General features: G+C 51.4%; 3 protein-coding genes across 3 annotated transcripts; all 3 read right to left on the bottom strand.

Moving 5' to 3' along the window:
- Positions 1 to 2,879: 2,879 nt before the first annotated feature.
- LOC120640971 (plasmodesmata-located protein 7-like) lies at positions 2,880 to 4,051 on the bottom strand. The gene has a single exon (XM_039916918.1). The coding sequence runs from the start codon at positions 3,934 to 3,936 to the stop codon at positions 3,127 to 3,129; it is 810 nt and encodes a 269-aa protein (XP_039772852.1). The 5' UTR covers positions 3,937 to 4,051; the 3' UTR covers positions 2,880 to 3,126.
- A 5,391-nt stretch (positions 4,052 to 9,442) lies between these two features.
- Positions 9,443 to 14,416, bottom strand: LOC120656182. Its single transcript, XM_039934218.1, has 11 exons — positions 14,125 to 14,416; positions 13,908 to 13,993; positions 13,693 to 13,793; positions 13,448 to 13,573; positions 13,173 to 13,302; positions 11,297 to 11,540; positions 11,066 to 11,173; positions 10,881 to 10,966; positions 10,225 to 10,319; positions 9,994 to 10,119; positions 9,443 to 9,884 (listed from the first exon to the last, which is right to left on the bottom strand). Exons 1-11 carry the CDS (start codon positions 14,327 to 14,329, stop codon positions 9,722 to 9,724), a joined length of 1,470 nt encoding a protein of 489 aa, XP_039790152.1. The 5' UTR covers positions 14,330 to 14,416; the 3' UTR covers positions 9,443 to 9,721.
- Positions 14,417 to 17,893: 3,477 nt separating this feature from the next.
- On the bottom strand, positions 17,894 to 19,096 carry LOC120640959 (nudix hydrolase 18, mitochondrial-like). The gene is made up of 2 exons (XM_039916908.1): positions 18,572 to 19,096; positions 17,894 to 18,446 (listed from the first exon to the last, which is right to left on the bottom strand). The coding sequence occupies exons 1-2, from the start codon at positions 18,953 to 18,955 to the stop codon at positions 18,339 to 18,341; spliced, it is 492 nt and encodes a 163-aa protein (XP_039772842.1). The 5' UTR covers positions 18,956 to 19,096; the 3' UTR covers positions 17,894 to 18,338.
- Between the last annotated feature and the right edge of the window lie 1,528 nt (positions 19,097 to 20,624).

Genomic DNA, 20,624 nt, shown 5'->3' with positions numbered 1-20,624 from the left:
ATTCTCATATCATTGCATACGTGTAGCCGCTGCCGCCGAGGGAGCCATGTACGAGGTGGTTGCGGAGCCACAGGGGCAGGCCCCGCAGCAGGAGGACCGTGGGGAGTCAGCCCAAGGGCCATCCCACTCTAGTGCTGAGCAGCAGACTCAAGGCAAGCCCCGGTGCGTGTTCTACTAATTTAAATTATGATTCACTATGTATATGTTTTATCTATTACTTGTGCATTACGTTTTAGAAATTGATTGGAACCCTAGCTGCATGATCCCTAGGTTTCCTTGAGTTTTTACTAGTATGTCTAGGTCGATAGCGGTGCCAGGCTAAATAAGCCCGGTAGAAGTCGGGTGACTACGTGTCACTCGCGAGACACAGGAAATTTTAGAAGACGAGTAATTGCCGGTTACTCGCGAGATACATTATTATCTTTATACATCAGTATTTGTGAAATGGATTGAAATGGATATGGAGATGTGAGACCGTGCGGGGATGATGGTATTAGGTTTGGGAGCAGGACAGGGTTCCTGGGTGTCTTAGCCCCGTCCGTGTCGATTAAGGACCGGTCGTTGTGACAGTGCTGATCGGGGATTGAATTGTACTAACCGCATGTCGGGAGTAAGAGGTAGTCGAAACCGGTAAGCCGAGTACTGCTTTGCTTCGAAAGTACAGGAACCCGCACCCAACTCCTGAGGTGAGTCGAGTAGTCGCGGAGAATTGGGATGCATATGTTTACTTTTGGTGGTCTCACGTTGAGCTCGGCTGACCATATGTCGTTGGGTTGGTTCCTGTAGTTCGAGGCGGGGAGGAGAATGGTTGGTGCGTGGAGTCCGATGGGGCTTTTGCGTGCCGTGTTGGTTAGGTCCACCTTGCAAGGTTAAATCGGATCGATTCGCCGTGTCTCGCGGATATGAGGGCATTGATCTCTTTGTCACCTCGTAGCAAATGTGTTAGGGTATTAGAGATATAAAAAGGGATACTATCCTGAATCTTAAATTGGATGCTCCAACATGTGTGTGTAGATAGGCAAACATTAGTGAGAGTCTATCTATATAAAATATGCGGCTAAAACATTGAAAGTAAGGATACACCTCTAGTTGCTATTTCTGCAAAATAACCACCAGCCAAAAGCCTTGCATGTCTAGTTATGTGGGCTAAGTTATACCCACTGGTCGGGTAAGCCTTGCTGAGTATTAGAATACTCAGGGTTTGTTGCCACATTTATTATTACAGGACACCCGGAGGTCGATTTCTGCCCCTGTTGTGTCAAGTTCATCCGCCGGGATGCAGAGGGGTGGCAGGTCGAGGAGCGGGACCCTTAAGTTAGGGCGCTGTCGAGTTGTACACTTGTGGGCTGAGTATGCAGCCTTTCTGTTTTGCGTAGACCGGTCTGACCGGTCCGTGGGACCGGTCTGACCGGTGGAGTTGGCAGCGGGGTGCCGACCGGTTGGGTGAACCGGTCCGACCGGTCGAGAAGGATCAGAACTGGTGATAGTTAGAATAGATGTAGGATCTTTCGATTTCGAACTTCAGATCATCTATTGTAAAGTTTTGTAAATTAATTGCATATATTTGAACTCGGTTTGTAAAAATTATTATTTCGTTTTTCTTCGAGTTTATATTTTTCAAGTAATATGTCGTGCTTGTACCATTTGCGCCCACCTTCACATGGGACTACTGGTGATGTTTCGATCGGGCCGTGGGTTGAGAAAGTATCGCCAAATTAAGCCGTTAAGCTAATGCGATCGGTGTGTTTAAATAACGACCATTACGCTTAATTAGAGTTTTAATTTGGCGATTCCGTCAGAACTTTAGGACAGCTGCACTCCTTCACTGCAACTGAGCAAGTGACAATCATAGATCAGAATGGTGCGCGGTAGGATAACAAATCGTACTTCAGGGAAGACCATCTCTTCTGATTCTGGTGGATAAGAATCAGGGGGTAGACTAGATCATGGAGCTACAACCGGTGCTGCCATGACATCGTCTATAGTGCTCACTTCAAATTTCCAAATTCAAACAGCGAATGAGACGTTTCTTCAAAAAAAAACAGCGAATGAGACTATGACAGAGCAATATGGGACTTAAACATGAATACACGATTACATATGGTGCCATTAACGCTAACTTTTTCCAAAGTGGCATCAAGCCTAGTAACTAGCGAAAGAGGGTTCAATGCTACCACCAAAAGCTTACAAAAAGCAAGGACAACACGCTGGTGTCGTACGATGGACCAGAGAGATATCCCTTAATTTCAGATGATAATCACGCAGAAGCAGAATCATTTGAATCCACTCTCAGATGTCAGATATACTAAAAGCTCAGCTGGACCTAGTGACACCAAGTAAAGCGAGTCCACATCAAAAGCTCGGAGCAAAGATAAAGGCAGGCAAAACTAAAGCTCTTTTCATCACTCGTGCCTCCTGTCACATAGTGCCTTTGAACACAGCATGCATGATGGGTCGTTTAGACCAGGATCAGTATGGCCTTGCAGCCAGTCAAATTATAGGCATACAGGCCATTTATAAACTGCTGCGCCTAAGCTTTCACTAACCACTGAAATTTATACACAGCATGGGTTATGGTTTTGTGGGGGCAGTCACAGTGCAAAGTTTACTCATGTTACTAATTGTATCTGAATGTTTTCAGACTCCGCATTTGGTAGGGTTCAATGGTTCATGACTGCAAAGATGATTTTTGGCGCCTCATGGTGTCACCCTACCACATCATTAACAATCTACGAATGATCATATCTAAGTACTGGGATCATGCTCTTGCCAAACTTCTTGCGTTGGTAAATTGCATCGAAGTCGCTGCTTAGGAGAGGCTAGCCACTAATTGACACAATGGCATGGACATAGAACACAACGGATAATGTTCACACTGATGATGGAAAATTGTAACGAAAACCTATGTATTTGGGATTCAGCACATATTGTTACTAGTACATGCTTACAGCGTAAGAACTTTACAGTTTACAGACTTGAGAAACCCAGTTAAGCTACAAGAACCTCACCTTACCTTAAGCACAAGAGCAAAAACCGTCCTGCACAATAATCATAAAAGATGATGGAACACAGCATAGCGACTACTCAAGTCTTCAACATCATGATGCAACTAGTAGTGAACTAAACCTACGTGGCAAGTGAGACATAGGCCGCCAAAGAAGCGAAGAAGCCGGTGGCGACCGCGTGGACTTGCCCGAATCCATGCCGCCCGGCGGCGCTGCTGAATCCTCCTCCGCCGTTGGCCCAGAAGCGCGCGTAGCACTTGCCGAGGTACACCTCGCCCGCCGTGGCGTAGCCGCACCCGGCCTTGAGCTGCGCGGTCGCGGCGGAGACGCAGTCAGAGCACGCCTTGGCGGCGAGGTCCCCCACGCACTGCGACATGGCCTGCACGGCGCCCGAGCCCCCGGCGCGGTACCCTCCGCCCTCCGGCGCCGCGGCGGCCACGAGCGCGCCGAGCGCCGAGTCCCGCATGGCCACCCCGCCGGAGTCCCCCGGCGTGCCGCCGCACTTCTTGAACAGCACGGCCGTGTCCTGCTTCCCCAGGAACGAGTCGTTGCCGTAGCGCACGAAGCAGGCGCGCAGCTGCACCGCGCCGCCGGCGGACCAGGCGCAGAGCGAGGAGAGCCTGGAGATGGCGGAGCGGACGCAGCCGGCGCAGACGGAGGCCGGGAGGTCGGAGCGGCACTGGTAGAGGCCGGCCAGGGAGGTGTCGGACGGCGCGGTGAAGTTGGCGTAGGGGGCGTAGGGCGCGCTGTTGGCGACCGAGGTGAGCACGGAGTCCACCCCGGACGCGTACGGGGAGTCGGCGGCGTAGCGCCCCTGCGAGCACCCGGCGTACACGAACGCCGAGTAGTCGTCGGCGCAGGAGCCTGCGCGCAGCAGGTGCAGCAGCGAGAGGACGGAGAGGAGCGTTGCTGCCGCGACGCGCGTGGCCATGCTTTGCTTTGTTGGCCGGCTTGGCTTGCGCTCTCGTTCAGGATTCGGAGTGAACTTTGCGGGAGAGAATTCGGCAAGGCGATCGAACTTCACAAGCGGTCGAGGCGTCCTGCTGGGACCTGGGAGTGCAAGAGGTTTTAGAACCTGTTCGGCTGGTAGAATGAATAATACTCGGCTGGTAGATTAAATAGTAATGTGTGAGAGGAAATAAGCCGTAATAAGCCAAGCCAAGTCAAGCCTAGACCAACCGAACAGGCTTTAGAATGCGTGCCAGGGTTGGGTTTAGTGGGCTTCTGAATGGGCTGACGTGGAGACACGGGCAAAACGGAAATTTTTTCTTTTTTATATTTAAAAAAAATTAAAATTTCAAAAATATATGTCGGTTTTGGAAAATTTCAAAAATATACCCCGGTCGCCCTATTGGGGGGCGACAGGGCTCAAATGTAATTTTTTTTTCTTCAAATTTGCAACGAAGTCTCTGGAAAAAAAAAAGAGAGGGGCCTGTCGCCCCCCCCCACGGGCGACAGGCCCCTGTCGCCCGTTGGGGGGGGGCGACAGGATCCTGTGTTTGGCCAACAAAGCCTATTGAATTGCATAAAATTCCTCCAGCGTCCGAAGATTTATTGTGATATATTTGCAGAAGGATTTGAAAATCGAGTTCGAATTATCATGAAATTTACGGAAAGTATCGGATGTCAATTTTGGTGGGTGATGCGGCCTCTAAAGGATGACACTAGAGAAACTACTTTTCATGTGATTTCGAACTATAAACTTTTTTGTCAGCGCGGATGTTTGGTAGATGCAGATTTCACGTTGATTTACACAAACCTATAATGATTAGAAACTAAAAACGAGGTCTCGAAGCAATTCGGACGATTTCGATTATCATTTATTTGTACTTATTAGTTACTTCTACCAATAGAGCTTAGAAGTTCGAAGTAATAATTTCTTGGTTGATTGTATCCTTAACCATTTCTTTTTTTTGACACGAGGAACTCAACATGAATCCACTAATTGCTGCTGCTTCCGTTATTGCTTAAACCCTGGCCACCATTCGCCGCCATTTCCTTTGTCATTTAAGCCTAAAAATTCAGAAAAAAAGATAGGGGTGAGGAGAAGAAAAGCGGCGAAGCTCTGCCGAATTGCGTACTCCTGATCTACAGGTAACTTAAAAGCACACATGTAATTAATATAACGATAAGAAATAAGAACTAAGAAATGCATTACGTAATGTGAACCACCAAATTTTACATCATAATACAACGATAATGAAACACACATCACACATGCAGTGGCATGTCAGAACCCGTTGCAAACTACGGTAAACAGATTCCGGACTAACCTAACATGCCTTAGTTAATTTAAAAAAAAACAGAATAAACACAATGATACAGCATGTCACTAGCACTAGGGTAGTCCTAGTAGCCGTACCCCCACGTAGCAAACTGCGTTGAGCCTTCTCCGCAGTATCCACCCATTGCAGGTGGTGCAGGCGGTGGTGCCGGAGGCACATGGCCCTTCTTCTTGTGACAAGGGCAGTTGCAGTAAGGAATAGTGCATGGTTCATCCTGTGAAACGGCTGCATTGCTGATATCATCAACTTCGTCGTCTTTGTTACCCTCGCTCACTTCCTCATAATGGTTCACCTTACATTCCAGATCAAAGATCTTTATCTGGAGGTACTCGATGAACTCCTGAACAGAATCAATTGGTGCAGGATCTACCCACCTAGTAAAACCACAGTTTTCTGGTGCATCGGAAGACTGCAAAACAAATTCCATGTAATGTGTCTCATTGAAGATAAAGAAATGAAACAACCGAGTATTACCCATGCATGTGGACATTTAAAGAAACGCCGACCGTCATCCATCCCGTCGGTGCACATCTGCACTAAGCAGTCCTCACCATGTCTGCATTTTGGCCACGGTTCTCTACGGTTATCGTATTGTCGAAGAGGAGTTTCATTGGTAAATTCACTCTTGTGCTGTGGCGGAAACTCAAACACTGGTTCCGGAAAGGAATCAGGTCCAAGAGGCCCCTCCCATATTATGGGGTCTCTCTTTCTTCCCCCTTTTCCTTTCCCAAAACCATAGTAATTCTTCCCGCTAGACCCACCTCCAGACATTGGGTATACAATGAGGTTTGATGTTTGAGTTGTGCTGGGAGTTCACAAACTTGGGAGTATTTATAGGCGCACAAAGGTCTGATACCCGGAGTGTGGAGTGTAAATGCACCTAAAAAACCTACATGACAACACAGTGAAGTGGCTAGCTGACCTAACACTGAAAAGGCTAGATTCGATTCTCGAAATGACTACTCGATGCATCTCTGTGCATGCAGACTCACAGCACTGCATTACTGTCGCTCGGTCGATCGCGTCTAGATGCCGCCTTCCCCACTACACGCCACAGACCTTCACTGTAGAATGACAGGTCCGTCGTCCTCGCCAGAGAGACTGCTTTGAAAGTGAGCTGGTGTGGTTGCCGTGTTGTCACATCTTTTTGAAATGTTGGAAGAGCACTGCTATTGGGTTGTCGTCTTTTGTCACGTATGTCTGGGCAAAGAATGCGACATTTGGGAAACCCGTGATCGCCGTGCTGAGCAGTGGCAACCTGTGATCTCGTACTCGCAGCTAGATACACTATGGTTCCTATTTTGAGCTATTCGAGCTTTTTAGCAGCAGACCATGATGTATTTCTTAGTTCTTAATTCTTATCGTTATATTAATGTGTGTTTTTTAGTATTCTAGTGACATGAAAAACTCCGAAAATATTAAAGAAAAGTTCAAAGATTTCATAGACTCCCGGCTACAACTGCAAATTAATGGTAAAGGCTACAACACACAGAGTTAAGCTCTCAACTTAAAACACAAACAACTAATTGCAGTGGCATGTGCACGCGACAAGATAATTTCTTGTTGCATCTAAACCTACCATGCCTTATGGAATGTAAAATGCCAGGATTACATGGTACTACTCTACTGAGTGCACCTAGGATATTTGCCCTTCCTAATTGCTTCGGGCCCGGCTTCCTTCGCATGGCGTGCCCTCTCTCACTTTCTCTCCCTGTCAGCTTCACGTTCGGCCGCCGCCTTACGATCCACCTCCTCCATCCTCTTGCGGATCTCTTCTTGCTCTTTGTTGCGCTTCTCCTCTTGCTGTTCCTCGTGCTTCATTCGGCGCCAACGTTCTGCAGCCCATCTTGCTTTTTGTTCGACAATGTCCTTTGCCCGCTGCGACTGCACGGTGTCGAACCACTGCATAAAATCACAAAGAGGCGGAGGAGACTTTGTCCAACACAAGTTAGAATCATAACTCAATGTTAGGTCATATAGAAAAATAGCGTATGTTGTCCTGCTACCTTGGCCCGGTCTTTGCCATATCGCTTAGGTGGATCATATTCGTAGTTCTCACACATAAAAAACCTCATGCCGTAGTCATCTCCTAAAACCTCAGATTGCATGAACTTGCATAACGAACCGCAGAAGCACATTGGTACATCAATTCCTTTGGGTACGGTGGCTTTACACTTGCTCCACGGAATGTAGGTTGATCCTGACGAAGACATTGGCGCTATAGTGTGGTGCGCCAAATAACAAACCATAATTTAAGCAATGCACATATCGTATACCAAATCGATGCGTGAAAATATAGGTACTGTTATAATTCTATTGTCTTATACTGCAATATCAATAAGGTACTATCATAATTCTATTCTAATGTATAATTATTTTATTTGAAAAAGTATGTAATAGTACTCAAATTGTAATACTAAACCAGTGTTCTAAAGCACCAAATCTAATTCAGCTAATCTGCTAATTAAATTAAATTGTTATACAATATCAACGAATTTATACGAAAGTTACCGGTAGATCACAAGTGCGGAATTCGGCAGAGCTTCGCTGCTTCCCTTCTTCTCACCCCTCTCTATTTTCTGGATTTTTTGAGGTCAAATGAGAGGAGGGAATGAGGGGAGGCCTTATATAGGCGGGCTGACCCGGTCGCCCGTGGGGGGGGGCGACCGGGCTGACCCTGTCGCCCGCAGGAGGGGCGACCGGCCCCCCTGGCGGGCCCACTGGCCTGTCGCCCCTGGGGTGGGCGACAGGAGCCTGTCGCCCGTTGGTGGGGCGACATGCCCCCTTCTTTTTTTTTCTCCAGTGACTTCGTTGCAAATTTAAAGAAAAAAAATTACATTTGAGCCCTGTCGCCCCCATAGGGCGACCGGGGTATATTTTTGAAATTTTCCAAAACCGACATATATTTTTGAAATTTTAATTTTTTTAAATATAAAAAAGAAAAAATTTCGGCAAAACGGAAGGAAAAGGGAGGCCAGGGCTGCGTGGTCTAGGCCGGGGAGGCTATTTATCGCGCGAGCGGCTGGGAGGCGACGCGTCGCAGAGGCGCTGTTCATCTTCAACCTCACGACACGGGGGGAAAGGGGGAGGCAGAGCAGCGGCGGCGAGCTAGGGGAGGGAGAGGGGTGGCCGGGAGGGGTGGTGGGTGGGCGGAGCGGCCGGCGGCGAGGTCGCCGCCGGCCGGGGTGGCGGTGGAGGCGGCGGATCTTTAGGGTTCGGGGTTGCCGGGGTTTGGGGGAGCTCCGTGATCACCGGACCTAGAGGAAGGGGCCGGGGGTGGCGGCGGCCCGGCGGCGGAGGTGGTTCGGCCGGCGGAGGGCGCGGTGGCGCGGGAGCGCCGCCGGCCGGGCGGGGCCGGACCTCCGGTGGGCGGTGCCGGCGGCGGGGGCGAAGAGAAGATGACGCGGCGGTGGCTAGACGGCGCGGCGGCGGGCTCGGTTAGCGTGGCGGCGATGGAGGGCGGCGGAGGCGGCGGAGGCCGCCGGAGCCGGGGGCGGCGGCGGCGGCGGGGGCGCAAGTCGCTTCTGCGATTGGATGAGTTCCAATCGCAGAAAGCGATAAATAGACGCCCCCGGTCTAGGCCCGTACTTATGGCCAAAGTTTTTTTTAACATTATTCTGGCCCAAGTTAGTAGTGCCCACAAGTGCCCGCGCTCACGGCCCGCTCATTCATGGTTCGATGGCGTGCTAGTGGTTTAGGGCTCAGTTTTCTAGTTTTTTTTTCCTTCTGGAAGTTCCATTTTTTTTTGTTCCAATGGGACGATTTGCTCCAGTGGAATATTTTTTTTTGTTTTTAAGGTTAAGATTGTTTTCCAGAATTTTTTTCTTTTGTTGTCACTTGTCAGTAGTGATTAGCTGCATCGACAAAAGAGAACCCGCAAGCCACGCAGATTAAACAACTACCGTGTGTAGAAGCCCAGCTTGGTGCCATCATTAGTACCTGACATGTTCTTGATGCGTGCGATTAGCCAGCTAATACCAACAAATGCAATCAGTTAACAGCGCAGGATCAGAGACGATTACGAGCAGTACTGACGATCTACAGGCAGGCAAGATAATGCTACAGAGTACAGACCTATCTGTCTTCCAGCGAACAGAACGGGTTCGATACTCTGATCGCAACAAAGACAGCGACAAGGGTCACGGCCTCACGGGCAAGAAATGCCAAGTACTGTATGCAAATCCATTGCCAGCCACTTGCATGTACAGAAACACAACCATCGGACCCATCACAAGATACAGCCGTCGTCCTATCAACAGATTCTGTTCACACCTCCTTTTAATCAGGAACAGAGCGTTCACACCTGTTCACACCGCCAGTACATGTTGCTTGACAGCGTATTCAGAGTCCAGCCCTTAACTTAATCGGACTTCTGCTTGTGCCGGCACGTAACGCGGGAGAACGCAGACGGCATGCTCCTCTCCTCCCGGCTCAGCATTCCAGCTGCTTCTCCTTCTCGGGAGAACTCCAGTTGGGCGCGAGCCTGCGGAAGAGGCTCCCGTCGTAGACGCTCCTCACGACGTCCTTGTGCAGCAGGCCGTCCTTGTCCTTGCCGAGGCTGTACAGGATCCTCCACTCCGCTTCTGCGCCAGCCCTGTTGTTTTCGCGCAAGGACAGAGCAGGAGAACGATAACGGAGAGGTGAGAGCTGGGACTGCAGGAGCAATGGCAAAAGTTGTTGTTGATTTTGGGCTGGGAAATTACCATCCCGTGTAGTCCCCGGGCTGTCTGTTCGCTTGGAGCATCTGGTCGATCTCGTCCGATGTCAGGGCGTCAGGGACGGTCTTGGCGTGCTTGGTGAATATCTCTTGGAACTTCTCTGGAACGAACCTGCAGAATTGTAGTGTAAGTTAAACCTACTTACTGATGGATCATCGTTCGATCAATTGCTCAGAAACGGAACCAGAAATGGCTGTCAGCGAATCGGCGGCTTACCTTCCTTCAGTGTCATACGAGCCAGTATCACTTCCATGTTTTCCTTTCTGAATGTCCTCTATGTAGATGTCCGTGTTGGATGACGTTGCATTTTCCTGCATTTGTGCTCAGCCTTTTAACACCATTTTCATATTTTAGTTGCGAAGCAAATATCAAATAGTATACTATAGTAGTATATGAAACGAGAGTCCATAAAAGGCAGTGTGTTCCACATTTTAGGCGGCCAGCTGCCCATCTAGCTAAATCATTTCCATTAAGCCAGCAAACAACAGGCGTGTGCTGTGTCTGCTGTCACAGTCTGCAACTGGAATTTAGCCAAGAATCTCGAGGCATTTGTTGATTTGACCCGCATCTTTGTCAGACTCCATGATTTTTGCAGTGATAATGCTCTCGTATCTGAACTTCTATGAAGTCGCTAGGCTAGCATAAAAAGGGGAAAGGCATGATCTACGTTTCATTCTCAGTAAAGTAAGACTTTTATGCACGTCAACAGCTAAACCTGGGGACCTTAAACCCCGGCGAAATACTATAAGGACAAAATGAAAGATATACGAAGTATTATAAGAAATACCATCTTTTATATTTTTTTCGTAGCTGAGCGCGCACACACACAGATTACAGGAGAAAGAAGGGGAGGGGAGCAGGGAGTGTCTTACAGGTCTGCACTTGGTGCCAAGGGCGCCATTGATGAAGGCCGCGCTGACGGAGGACACGCCGAATCCAAATCCGAGAGCCCGGAACGCTGCCGATGCAACGACCAGAATTTAGTGCGAGAATCACGGGCGCAGCAGCACGAACTGAACCGTCGCGAAACAGGGGTGGCAACTGGCAAGGAGCTCACCGCCGTAGGTCTCCGATAGGGTGACGACGCCGTCGCCGTCGCGGTCGAAGAACGCCGCGTGCCTGCGCAGCGCCGTCGGGCAGTCGCCGACCGCCGCCGCCCGGCCCACTTCGCCGCCGCGGAGCCAGGAACACGCCACAAGTTCAGCGAACAAGTTGCAGGAAAAAAAACACACAACGGGCACGGCGAAATCCGGCCGCTGCGCCGGAGCCCGGAGGCAGAGTGACTCACCGAAGAGCGCGGCGAGCAGGAGCAGCGCAGAAGGCGCCGTCACCGCCGATCGTCGCGGAGCGCCGCCCATCCTCCCCGGCGATTCCCTCTCGACGCTGTCCCCCGCGGGCTGTGTGTGAGAGCTCTCCCGTTCCCTTTCCCTTTTGGCAGTTTGTTCCGCTCGGCTTTCGCGGCGCAGCTGGTACTGGTGGTGCCTGGTGCGGGGGCGCCCCCCACGCCGCTTAAATACAGGTGGACAGGCCCACTGGAGCCGCAGGTAACTGAAGGCCAGACCCGCACTCCTGGACAACAGAAGCGTGCCGTGCCGTGGCGTGCGGCGGCCTCACGCCCTCCGGCAGCGAACCAGGTTTCTGACTTCGATCGATCAACGCCACTCTGGCCAAGAAAATATGGTTTGATTCGGTGACAATTTGGGGATTTTTGGATAGGGGGGGAGCATCGATTGAAATTCGTGGGAAATTCTTGGGCGGAATCGGGAACGTGCAAGCGACCAGATGGCGGGCCCGGAACCGGAGACCCAAACGAGATGGACGGGACGGACTGGAGCAAGCGGTGACGGATTGGGAAAAAAAGGAAAATATTTACCCTGCGCGTGGAAAATATTTACCAAACGCAGCAGAAAATAATTGCCTGGAGCAAATGTGGCGCGTAAACAATAGTAAATCGATCTCGTTCGTGTCTTACTTCGATTCTCACGAGACAAAAACATGTTAGAGAATATGGTTGGTACACTGGTAGTATCCGTGCAATCACCTCTACAAGTCTACTAGTTCCAAGGGAAAAAAAAGGGAACTTTTTTATTCAAAAAACTAATATGCTCATTATTGACAATCCAAACTATAGTTAAGCTGACAAGCATGACCGCTTGCTCGTCGACTCGGGAAAAAATGAAAAATAATAATTATGTGCTCATTAGTGATTTTTTCCCCACTTATGGCAACCAATGTAGACCCTTGTGGCCTTTGTACATGCCGCATCTCTCTCGGCTAGCCTTGGCCACCTCGTCCAGCAGGCGCCCGGCAACCGAAGCGTGCGCGTGCGGTGGCCTCGCGCCCTGCCGGCCCGAGCGGCGGCCAGTGAGTTCGGTCGAGGCCCTACCGTGCTAGCACTTGGATCATCTCATTACCAATGTTAGTCTAAATGTTAAACGGTGAACAGTCAGCGTTCAGCAAAACATCCGCTATTTAAATGGGCAAAACAGTTTTATATAGTCATTTAAAACCATATAAAACCGTGTAAATGACCAACACTAATTACTAGGTGGGCGACGCTTTTGTTTAAGGAACCTGGGTTCAAATTTTGGGGAAATTTTTTCCACGATAGGACGGCAGAAAATACAACGGCTAGAAAGCTAGACATGGTAGCGGCAAGTGGCTGGCAAAAGTAGACATCGATCCTTACTGCCTGAGTGAGGACGTAGATGAACGCGGCCTAATCGACTGTCTTCAATCAGAAATTTTGATTTTTTTCAGAGTCTTTTGTACACAAGTTTTAAAAAAAATTAGGGGTATACACAAATTTTTAAATGCCCTTGTTTTGGACGGCGAGGACCCTGTTCAACGGAGGCAGCCCGTGGCGTCGTTATTTTAGGCAGGCCGATTCAACGGGGAGTAGCTGGGCAGGATGATAGCGGCCCACAAGCCAGGAGCCGACTCGAGATAAACAGAAAAAAAACACGGTACTCGGTTGAACCGACTGTCCGACTGATAGAAAAAAAAAAGTTGCCTGGCATTGACTCGACTGTCTTTCTGATGCAGGCAACCATTTTATAAAGGAGAAATGTTACTTCTTACTGACTGGTTTTTCTTACACAAGAGTCAAATCAACCATGCTTGCTTAACTGTCGCTGAAACGAAATGAAATGGGAAATGGATCAGCCCTTCTTCCCCGCCAACTGGTAGAAGAGGGCCCCGTCGTAGACGGCCCTCACCGTGTCCTTCTGCAGGCGCCCGTCCTTGTCCTTGGCGAGATCGTACAGCATCTCCCACTCCGCCTTGGCCGCAACCCTGCGCCGTCGCGAATTGGTGCCACGACAGGAACGGGACAAGAACAGCGCCAAGTGAGGACGGGGAAAGCGAAGCGGAACCTGCCGGCGGCCTGTGCATATCCTTTTTTCTAAAAAAACAAAACAGATTCAGGTTAGAAACTTACCATCCGTTGACGTCATTGCTCTCTCGGTTGGCCTTGAGCATCGCGTCCAGCTCGTCCTTGGCCATGGCGTTCGGCGCAGTCTTGGCGTGCTTGGCGAACATCTCGTCCAACTTGGCCGGAACGAACCTGCAATAATTAATCAAGGTCATTTTTAGAAGTGTTAGAACAAGAACATCTAGTACATCACACGTTGCAAATTGCAATGACCAACGATCTGACTGAGAGCACACACTCGCATTACAGACCTTCCTTGAGCGTCGTAGGCGCCCGTGTCGCTTCCGTGTTTCCCTTTCTGGATGTTCTGGACGTAGATGTCCATGCACGACGACGACGAGTTTGCATTGTCCTGCAGAATCGCGTTTGAAACAGAATCAAAATCCTTACTAACAGCAACGTATAGCATCTGTAATGTAATGTGGCGTGCTTCATTAGTGATGAGGCAGATGCAGTTAGAACGTACAGGTCTGGTCTTGGGGCCAATGGCGGCGTTGATCAGCGCGGCGCTGGCCTTGGCCGTGACGGCTCCGAGCCCGACGTCCCGCAGGCCTGCACAGAGACGAAGCGCGTCAGCACACGGCCTCGCTCGCCGGAATTATTAGGAGGAGGCCGCGCGACGACCGGCATGTGGCGGCACGAAAACGAGCGAACGGAACGCGGCGAGACCGGCCTAGCCTCACCTTGGTACGTCTCGTCGAAGGTGACGATGCCGTCGTGGTCGCGGTCGAAGAACGCCACGTGCTTCTGCAGCTCCGTCATGCCGCCGGCGACCGGGGCCGGGGCGACGCCGGCGGCCGCCGCCGCGTAGCGCGTACCGAAGGTCACCGCCAGGAGGAGCAGGAGCAGCGCGGCCGCCCCCGGCCGCGGCCGTCGTCGAGCACCCATGCGTCCGCTGGTTGCTCCCGTCCCCGTCTCCTGACGCCGCGTTCTCCTCGGAGTCGGAGGGGTGTGTGCGCGCGCGCGCACGTGCACCGGATCTGTCTGGGCGCACGCCGCATTCATAGGACGGGCTCGTGATATCCTCTCATTATTATTTCCCCCCGAATGGGATATCCATATCCTCTCATTATTTTCTTCAAGTATCTCAGAGCTGGATGGAGTGTCGTACGCCAACGCATCGGTGGTTGGCAAAGGTTGATTTTTTTTCCGTGTAAACCACGCGTGCCTGGGGAAAACTATGATTCGGCCCAAAATTTTGGGTGCTGCTGCAGCCGCCTGCTGGAGGTGGATGAGAAGATCAGCTACTCCCCGCTCCGGGACAGGGAGAAGCATGCCGGGGAACAGCAGGAGGTGGCTTGTTCCGGCCACACGGTCGTTGCCGAGATGGCGGTTCCGTCCGTGCGCCGCTGCTTTCCACGGTTTGGTGACGGTTTCTTGCGTCCCGGCAAATGCAGGAGGGTGGGGGGGGGGGGGGTGTGTGTGCCGGCCAGGGTTAAAAAAACTGCTCGGAACCGGACCGGTTATCGCAGTTGCCGGTCTAACCGGGCCGGCCCGGCTCGGGATCCGGGCGGTTAGAAACCGGGCCAAATTCAAATTTTAAATTTGAATTTCAAAAAATAGAAAAATCTCAAAAAAATTCTTAAAAATACTTCAAGTTGCGACGAATCTAATGATGTCAAATTTTTTCAAATATTCGTTCATTTAGTATACTTTGCGAGCATTTGAAGTTAAACAAAAAAACGTGCATACAAATACAATGTAAAAGTAGTACAAAAGAGGGTTAGAGGGTTCATTTAGGCTAAAACATATTATACAAATATTCATTTAGTATACTTTGCGGGCATTTGAATTTAAACTAAAAAAGAAAATTTTTTGAATTTGGTCCGTTACCGATCAAACCGACCGGTTACCACTCAAACCGACCGGTAACCGGTCAAACCGGACCGGTAAACCGGTCTAACCGGCCGGTTAGCTGTTCGAAACCGGTATAACTGCGGGTTTTGAATTCAAATTTGAGTTTGATCGGTTTTTACCGGTAACCGGTCAAACCGGACCGGTTAGCCGGAACCGGGCACCGGCGGTTCCAACGGAGGTCGGTGAAAAAATCCCTGTGCCGGCTGCCGCGCACACATTTCGTGTGCACAGTTTTTTTTTTTTTTTGAGGGTTAGGCGCGCACACAGTTTGCTTGGTCGTATTCCAGCGAGTACATTGGCCCAGGCCTGCTCGGCTGCTCGTAGAACGTGCTTGTAGTCGGCCCGATTCCTTTGCCTGGGCTTACTGACCTAGGAATTAAGCAGAAGAGATCAGGCTGGCCCATTCGGCCCACGAGAAAACACGTACGCGGGAGCCAGCCATTTCAGAACAGAACACGCAGCTCGAGGCCTATTTCCAAAGGGAAAATTGAAATCCAAAGCATGGAAGCATCCAGCAGCCCGGCGCTGTTACACGTGCCTCGCGCACCAACCACGCCGCCGTCGTCGCCGAGGACGCCGTCCTACTCCTGCCCTTGTCCTGTAGCTTCGCGTTGATTCTCCGGGACTTGAACATGTCAAGTGGCCTGTAGACTAGGACCGGGACCGCCCGAACTGGCCCTACCCCGGCTAGCCGGAGGAACCAGCCACACACCGAGTCCCAGCTGCCTTAGGCCAGCTCCAACGGTGCCCCCATCCCTCCCCCCTCCCCATATCCGGGGAGCGGGAAATTCCCTTATATATGGGGGGAGTTGAAACTCTCCCCACATATAGAGTGAGTTTCAACTCCTCTTATATCTCTAATCACACCGTTTCTTTATGATATTAATCTCGTTTGAGCCCCGTAACATGATGATAATGTGTATTATGACAGTACAAATACTGTATGATTTTTTTAAAATTCAAAAATATTAAATAAATAGTTAGTTAATGAGTGATAGTATATAGTGGGAATAGATATGGGGGGAATGGTTGGAGAGAAGGAGTTACAGGGGGAGAAATTTTTTGGAAGGAGATAGTAAAATATAGTAAATAATATGTTTGGAGGGAGTTGGATGGGGGAATGGTTGGAGATAGCCTTAACTTTAACAGGCCCCGGTTCCGTTCCGCCGGACCCAACGACGACGACGACGGTTTCTTTCTGGCGCTCCGCTGCGGATTGAACCAGCCCGTTCAAGTGTTTGTGTTTGGGCACATTGCTGCTGACTGCGAACGTTTCGTACTACTAGCTCGCAGCTCCGCCAGCGCAGGACACAGATCTCCGCCATCTGCACATCATCTTATGATGAACAACCCAGACGAACAATGCTACTAACCAGAGGCTGAATCTGAAAAGCGAGGTTGCCGGGATGCAGACGGAAGATAACCTCGGAGGATCCTTCATTCTTACCTCTGCTACCAACCGAAAAAAGGAAAGAAAAAAAAACTTTTCACCATCTCCGGTGGCGCGAACCGCGAAGACCCTCCTGTCCCGTTCGCGCATCCGTCAGTAGCGCACCCCCGTGATCTCGCCGGTGGCGGCGCATCCCGTGCAGGAAAATTCACCGCTGCTCGCCGTAAAATTCACCGCCGCGCGAGAACAAACGCTAGCGGGCTACCCAACAAGAGCTCGCGTCCAGGAGAGCAGCAAGCCGAGGCGGGCGCCGTCCCGCCCCGTCCTCGCCGCGCCTCGCTCGCGTGGCGTCCGACGCGGCCGAAAATTCCGCGGCGGACGGCCGGTTTCCTTTTTTATCCGACCCTCTCCCTCCGGCGACGACTTGTCACTGGCTTCACGGCTCACGTCTGCCCCCCGGCGCGCGTCACCTAACGCTGCCTTTGACGACGGGGCGCCCCGCGCGTACGTGGCCGGCAACCGGTGGCTTCCAGACTAATCATCGCCGATAAATCCGCCCACACACACAGGGCCGCGAGGCGATCGCTCCGTCAGCGATGCCGACCTGTCGCCATATTTTTTTTTTACCGTCCCGGACAAATCTGCTCGCATCCGCATCGCCCCGGGCCAAGTCAGTCTCGGCAAAATTAAAAAAAAAAATCGGAGGGAGTAGAGCGGGTTAGCGGCAACATCGGCGGCCGGGGATGGCAGTGCAGGGGTCGCCGTCGGCACGTCGCGGCGAGGGGTTTGTTTACTCATTGCCCGTCCGTCCCGTTCTTATCGGCGGGGGAAGAACCGCGAGCGCGACGTCCTGGCGCGCAGCGGCGTGATGGGCACCCGGGGGGCTCGGGGGACCCGGAGCCGTCGCTGCTCCGGGACCGGATCGACAGGTCAGTTTCCGGAACGGCTTGTTCTTGGCCTTGGCTTCTCGCATGGGATGGATCCTAGTACCTGGCTATCATCAGCCAACGAATCGCAGGGGGTGTTCCTCTGATAATCTGGTTCAGAGGTGACCAATCCAGGTGTAGGCAGGCACCAGCCAGGCAGCGAAGCTGCTAGTTGTAGAGCACGTGCGTAGGGAGGACTAACTTCAGGTGTCGCCGTCTGTCCGAGCAACTTCACCGCTTAATTGAGTACTAGTACCGGCTGGTAATTAAGTGAGAAAATTTTCGCCTGAACAGATGTTTCATTCAAATTCTGGCACCAAGAAACGAAGTTACTAGCACTAATTTACACTTTTTTTCTGTTACTGACTCCAAATAATCGTGGATTGTTCCGCGCTGCTGTTCGCCCGTTCGCTAGTATGATGTGTCCTGTTTGGTTTTGTTTACATTTGGTCCAATGATTTGCTCGCTGAGATTATTTTTTTTAAATCTGCAGCAACCGCGCAACGACGACTCCGCGTCTCGGGAGGAGTCAAGAAAGCGCCGCCAGCATCCACCCCGCGCTCCGCGCCGCCGTCTCTCCGGTGAGGGCGACCAAATCCGAGCGCCGGAACGCCGGCCGGCCTGCCGCTGCACCGTGGGAGCCGTGACGACGCGTGCTAGCTTGGGTTCGTGCTGCCGATCCTTTCTCGCGGGAGTACGCCGGCCGCGAGGTCCTCTCTCCAGATCAGAGAGCGGACTGCAGCATGGCCATGGCGTGCCGGGCGACGAGCTTCTCGAGCGCCTCCCGCATCCACAAGTGCGGGCACCCGTCCATCACCTGGTTCACCGTTGCCTGTTGTTCCATACAATCGAGGGGTCAGATGACATGTCCTGGCATTGGTTTTGGGGGTGGAATTGCATTGGGCAGCGCGTGCCGCGAGCGAACGAATTGGTGAAATGGTGTCGTCGACTACTCACCCAGGTGCGCTTGCGGGAGGCCATCTCGGGCCACTGGTGGAGCTCGTCGGCGACGCGGAGCGGGAACATGAAGCCCTCGTAGGTCTGGTCGACGTAGCGGCGGCTCTTGTAGTGCCAGAAGCCGAGCACCGGCTCGGTGTCGCCGAGGACGCCGGCCTCCTCGAGGGCCTCGCGCCGGGCGGCCTCGTCCATGGACTCGTCCTCCTCCCACCCGCCCTTGGGGAACATCATGCCGTGCCCCTTCTGCGACGTGATCACCAGCACCTCCAGCTCGCCGTCGCACCGCACGCGGTACGGGATGCACCCAACCACGATGCGCCCGCCGGTGCGCTGGCTGTAGCGCTGCAGCTCGCGCCCCTGCCTCGCCACCAACACGGCCGCCATGGATGCTGCTCGGTTAATTCGTCCCCGGCTAGCTGAGCCTGAGCAGGCGCGGACGGGTTTGAGGCTTGGAGCTCGAGAGCAGGATGGGAAGGATGGATGGATGCTGCAGCAGCTTCTGGCTTGCGGCCATGGAGCTGGGGATCGCGGGATTTATAGCGCGTCGAGTTAATGGAAGGCTCTGTAGGTGTTGGTCTGTAGGAGCCAGTCGAGTGGACAGCCTGGGCATGGAGTATGGACGAGAGAGGACTGGCTGGGGACGTGGACACGCCGGGCGGATCTTCTGTGGCAGACGTCGTCTCAGCCCCTGGTTGGTCAGGGGAGGTTCACTCGGATCAAAGAGATTCAGAGATGGATATGCCTCCTACTAAGTCTGAACCAGATAGTTTCAGTTTTCGTACAAGGCTTAGTAGGTTTGCTGGATTTTTTTTGACTTTTGTGGAAAGTAGCTATGCTGACAAGCACTCTAGATTTCTCTAGAAACAGTGCTTTATTTTACTGGACTAAGACACTAAGTGTTGTGTTGTTATCAGTAATGATTCAAAAAGAAAATGCAAAAACTCACCAGATGATGTGTGTACATAAGGGGATAATAGTCAAAAGTATTTACTTGCAAGAAATTAGATTTTGAATCATCATTTTCCAACTTCAGATCTACATGCTGTCTTCTTCACACCTCATCATCTACCTTGGTTTTCCTTTCTTAATATTGCAGCATCCACATCAGCTAGCCACAGACGCAATGTTTTATCTTTGTAATGTATGAGCATGAGAATTTGAGCCCTTGCGGATAAAATAACCCACCACCACACGTCTACACAAAAGGTATAATAGTTTTCACACAAAAATTAATCATGTGGAGCACACATCAGAGATTTTAACATTACCAAAAACTACTTTGGTGTATATTACTCCTAAAAGGGGCGGGACCCTTTCGGTTTGTCTTCTAGATGAGAGATTGTTATTGAATTGCAAGTATATGAACTGGTCGCTCTAAAACATGTCCTTTTCTATCTAGAACCAATGGGTTGGAATTTTTATGAATAGCCAAAGCGTATGTACACTAAAATTTCTACAAAGTTTGTCCCAGTTCACATGCAGCAATCATCGTTACAGCCAGTTGAGACAGCACAACAAACTCTAGCCTCTAGCCCTCTAGGCAGGTTAAGGCAGCCCGTAATGGAAGGCCAATAAAAAGGCCTATCAGGGTCGCTAGCTAGAAATTAAACAACAGGGAATCTGATTGTAAAGCCTCTTTGCCCATTTTGTTTCGTCCTGTAACCTTCGGTTTTAGCCTATAGCACAGTAGCATACCAACAAGAAAAACTGAAAAAGAAAAGAAGACACATATATAGCCAATCCGGTCGAGATCGCTCGCCCATAGGCCGCGTCCAGCCAAACCCAATGCAAGTCAGAGCGCAGAAGATGCCCTTGCCCCCCTAAGGCCTGAGGGCGAGGAGATGATAGCGAGCGAAACCGCGTATCGATCAGCAGGCGTACGCCCCGCCCGCGCGACGGCGCGAACCACCCGTCCTTCGCCGCTGCTTCTCTCGCGGCTCTCCCTCCGTCGTCGGCGGCCGCGTACGCGCTCCCCCCGCTGCTGCCCTCCTCACCTGCGTCTGCGTATCGATAGGCGGCATGGCGCTTCCTTGCCCTAGTTGACAACCTGATC

This window comes from Panicum virgatum, chromosome 1K (genome assembly GCF_016808335.1).
Source record: "Panicum virgatum strain AP13 chromosome 1K, P.virgatum_v5, whole genome shotgun sequence".
Lineage (NCBI taxonomy): Eukaryota > Viridiplantae > Streptophyta > Magnoliopsida > Poales > Poaceae > Panicum > Panicum virgatum.
Note: the sequence above shows the minus strand (reverse complement) of the source record. Positions and strands in the feature narration are given on the sequence as shown.

Bases quoted from the DNA above. Each gene is read 5' to 3' on its own strand.
- LOC120656182 (XM_039934218.1), bottom strand. From the start codon at position 14,329: ATGGGTGCTCGACGACGGCCGCGGCCGGGGGCGGCCGCGCTGCTCCTG. The intron at 11,541-13,172 runs TGATCCATTTCC...CTGCGGCTCCAG, and splicing joins AGTTGGCGGGGAAGAAGGGC to TGGGCCTGTCCACCTGTATT. The intron at 11,174-11,296 runs GTGAGTCACTCT...GCGGCGGCGAAG, and splicing joins CCTGCTCGCCGCGCTCTTCG to TGGGCCGGGCGGCGGCGGTC.
- LOC120640959 (XM_039916908.1), bottom strand. From the start codon at position 18,955: ATGGCGGCCGTGTTGGTGGCGAGGCAGGGGCGCGAGCTGCAGCGCTAC. The intron at 18,447-18,571 runs GTGAGTAGTCGA...ATGGAACAACAG, and splicing joins CCTCCCGCAAGCGCACCTGG to GCAACGGTGAACCAGGTGAT.
- LOC120640971 (XM_039916918.1), bottom strand. From the start codon at position 3,936: ATGGCCACGCGCGTCGCGGCAGCAACGCTCCTCTCCGTCCTCTCGCTG.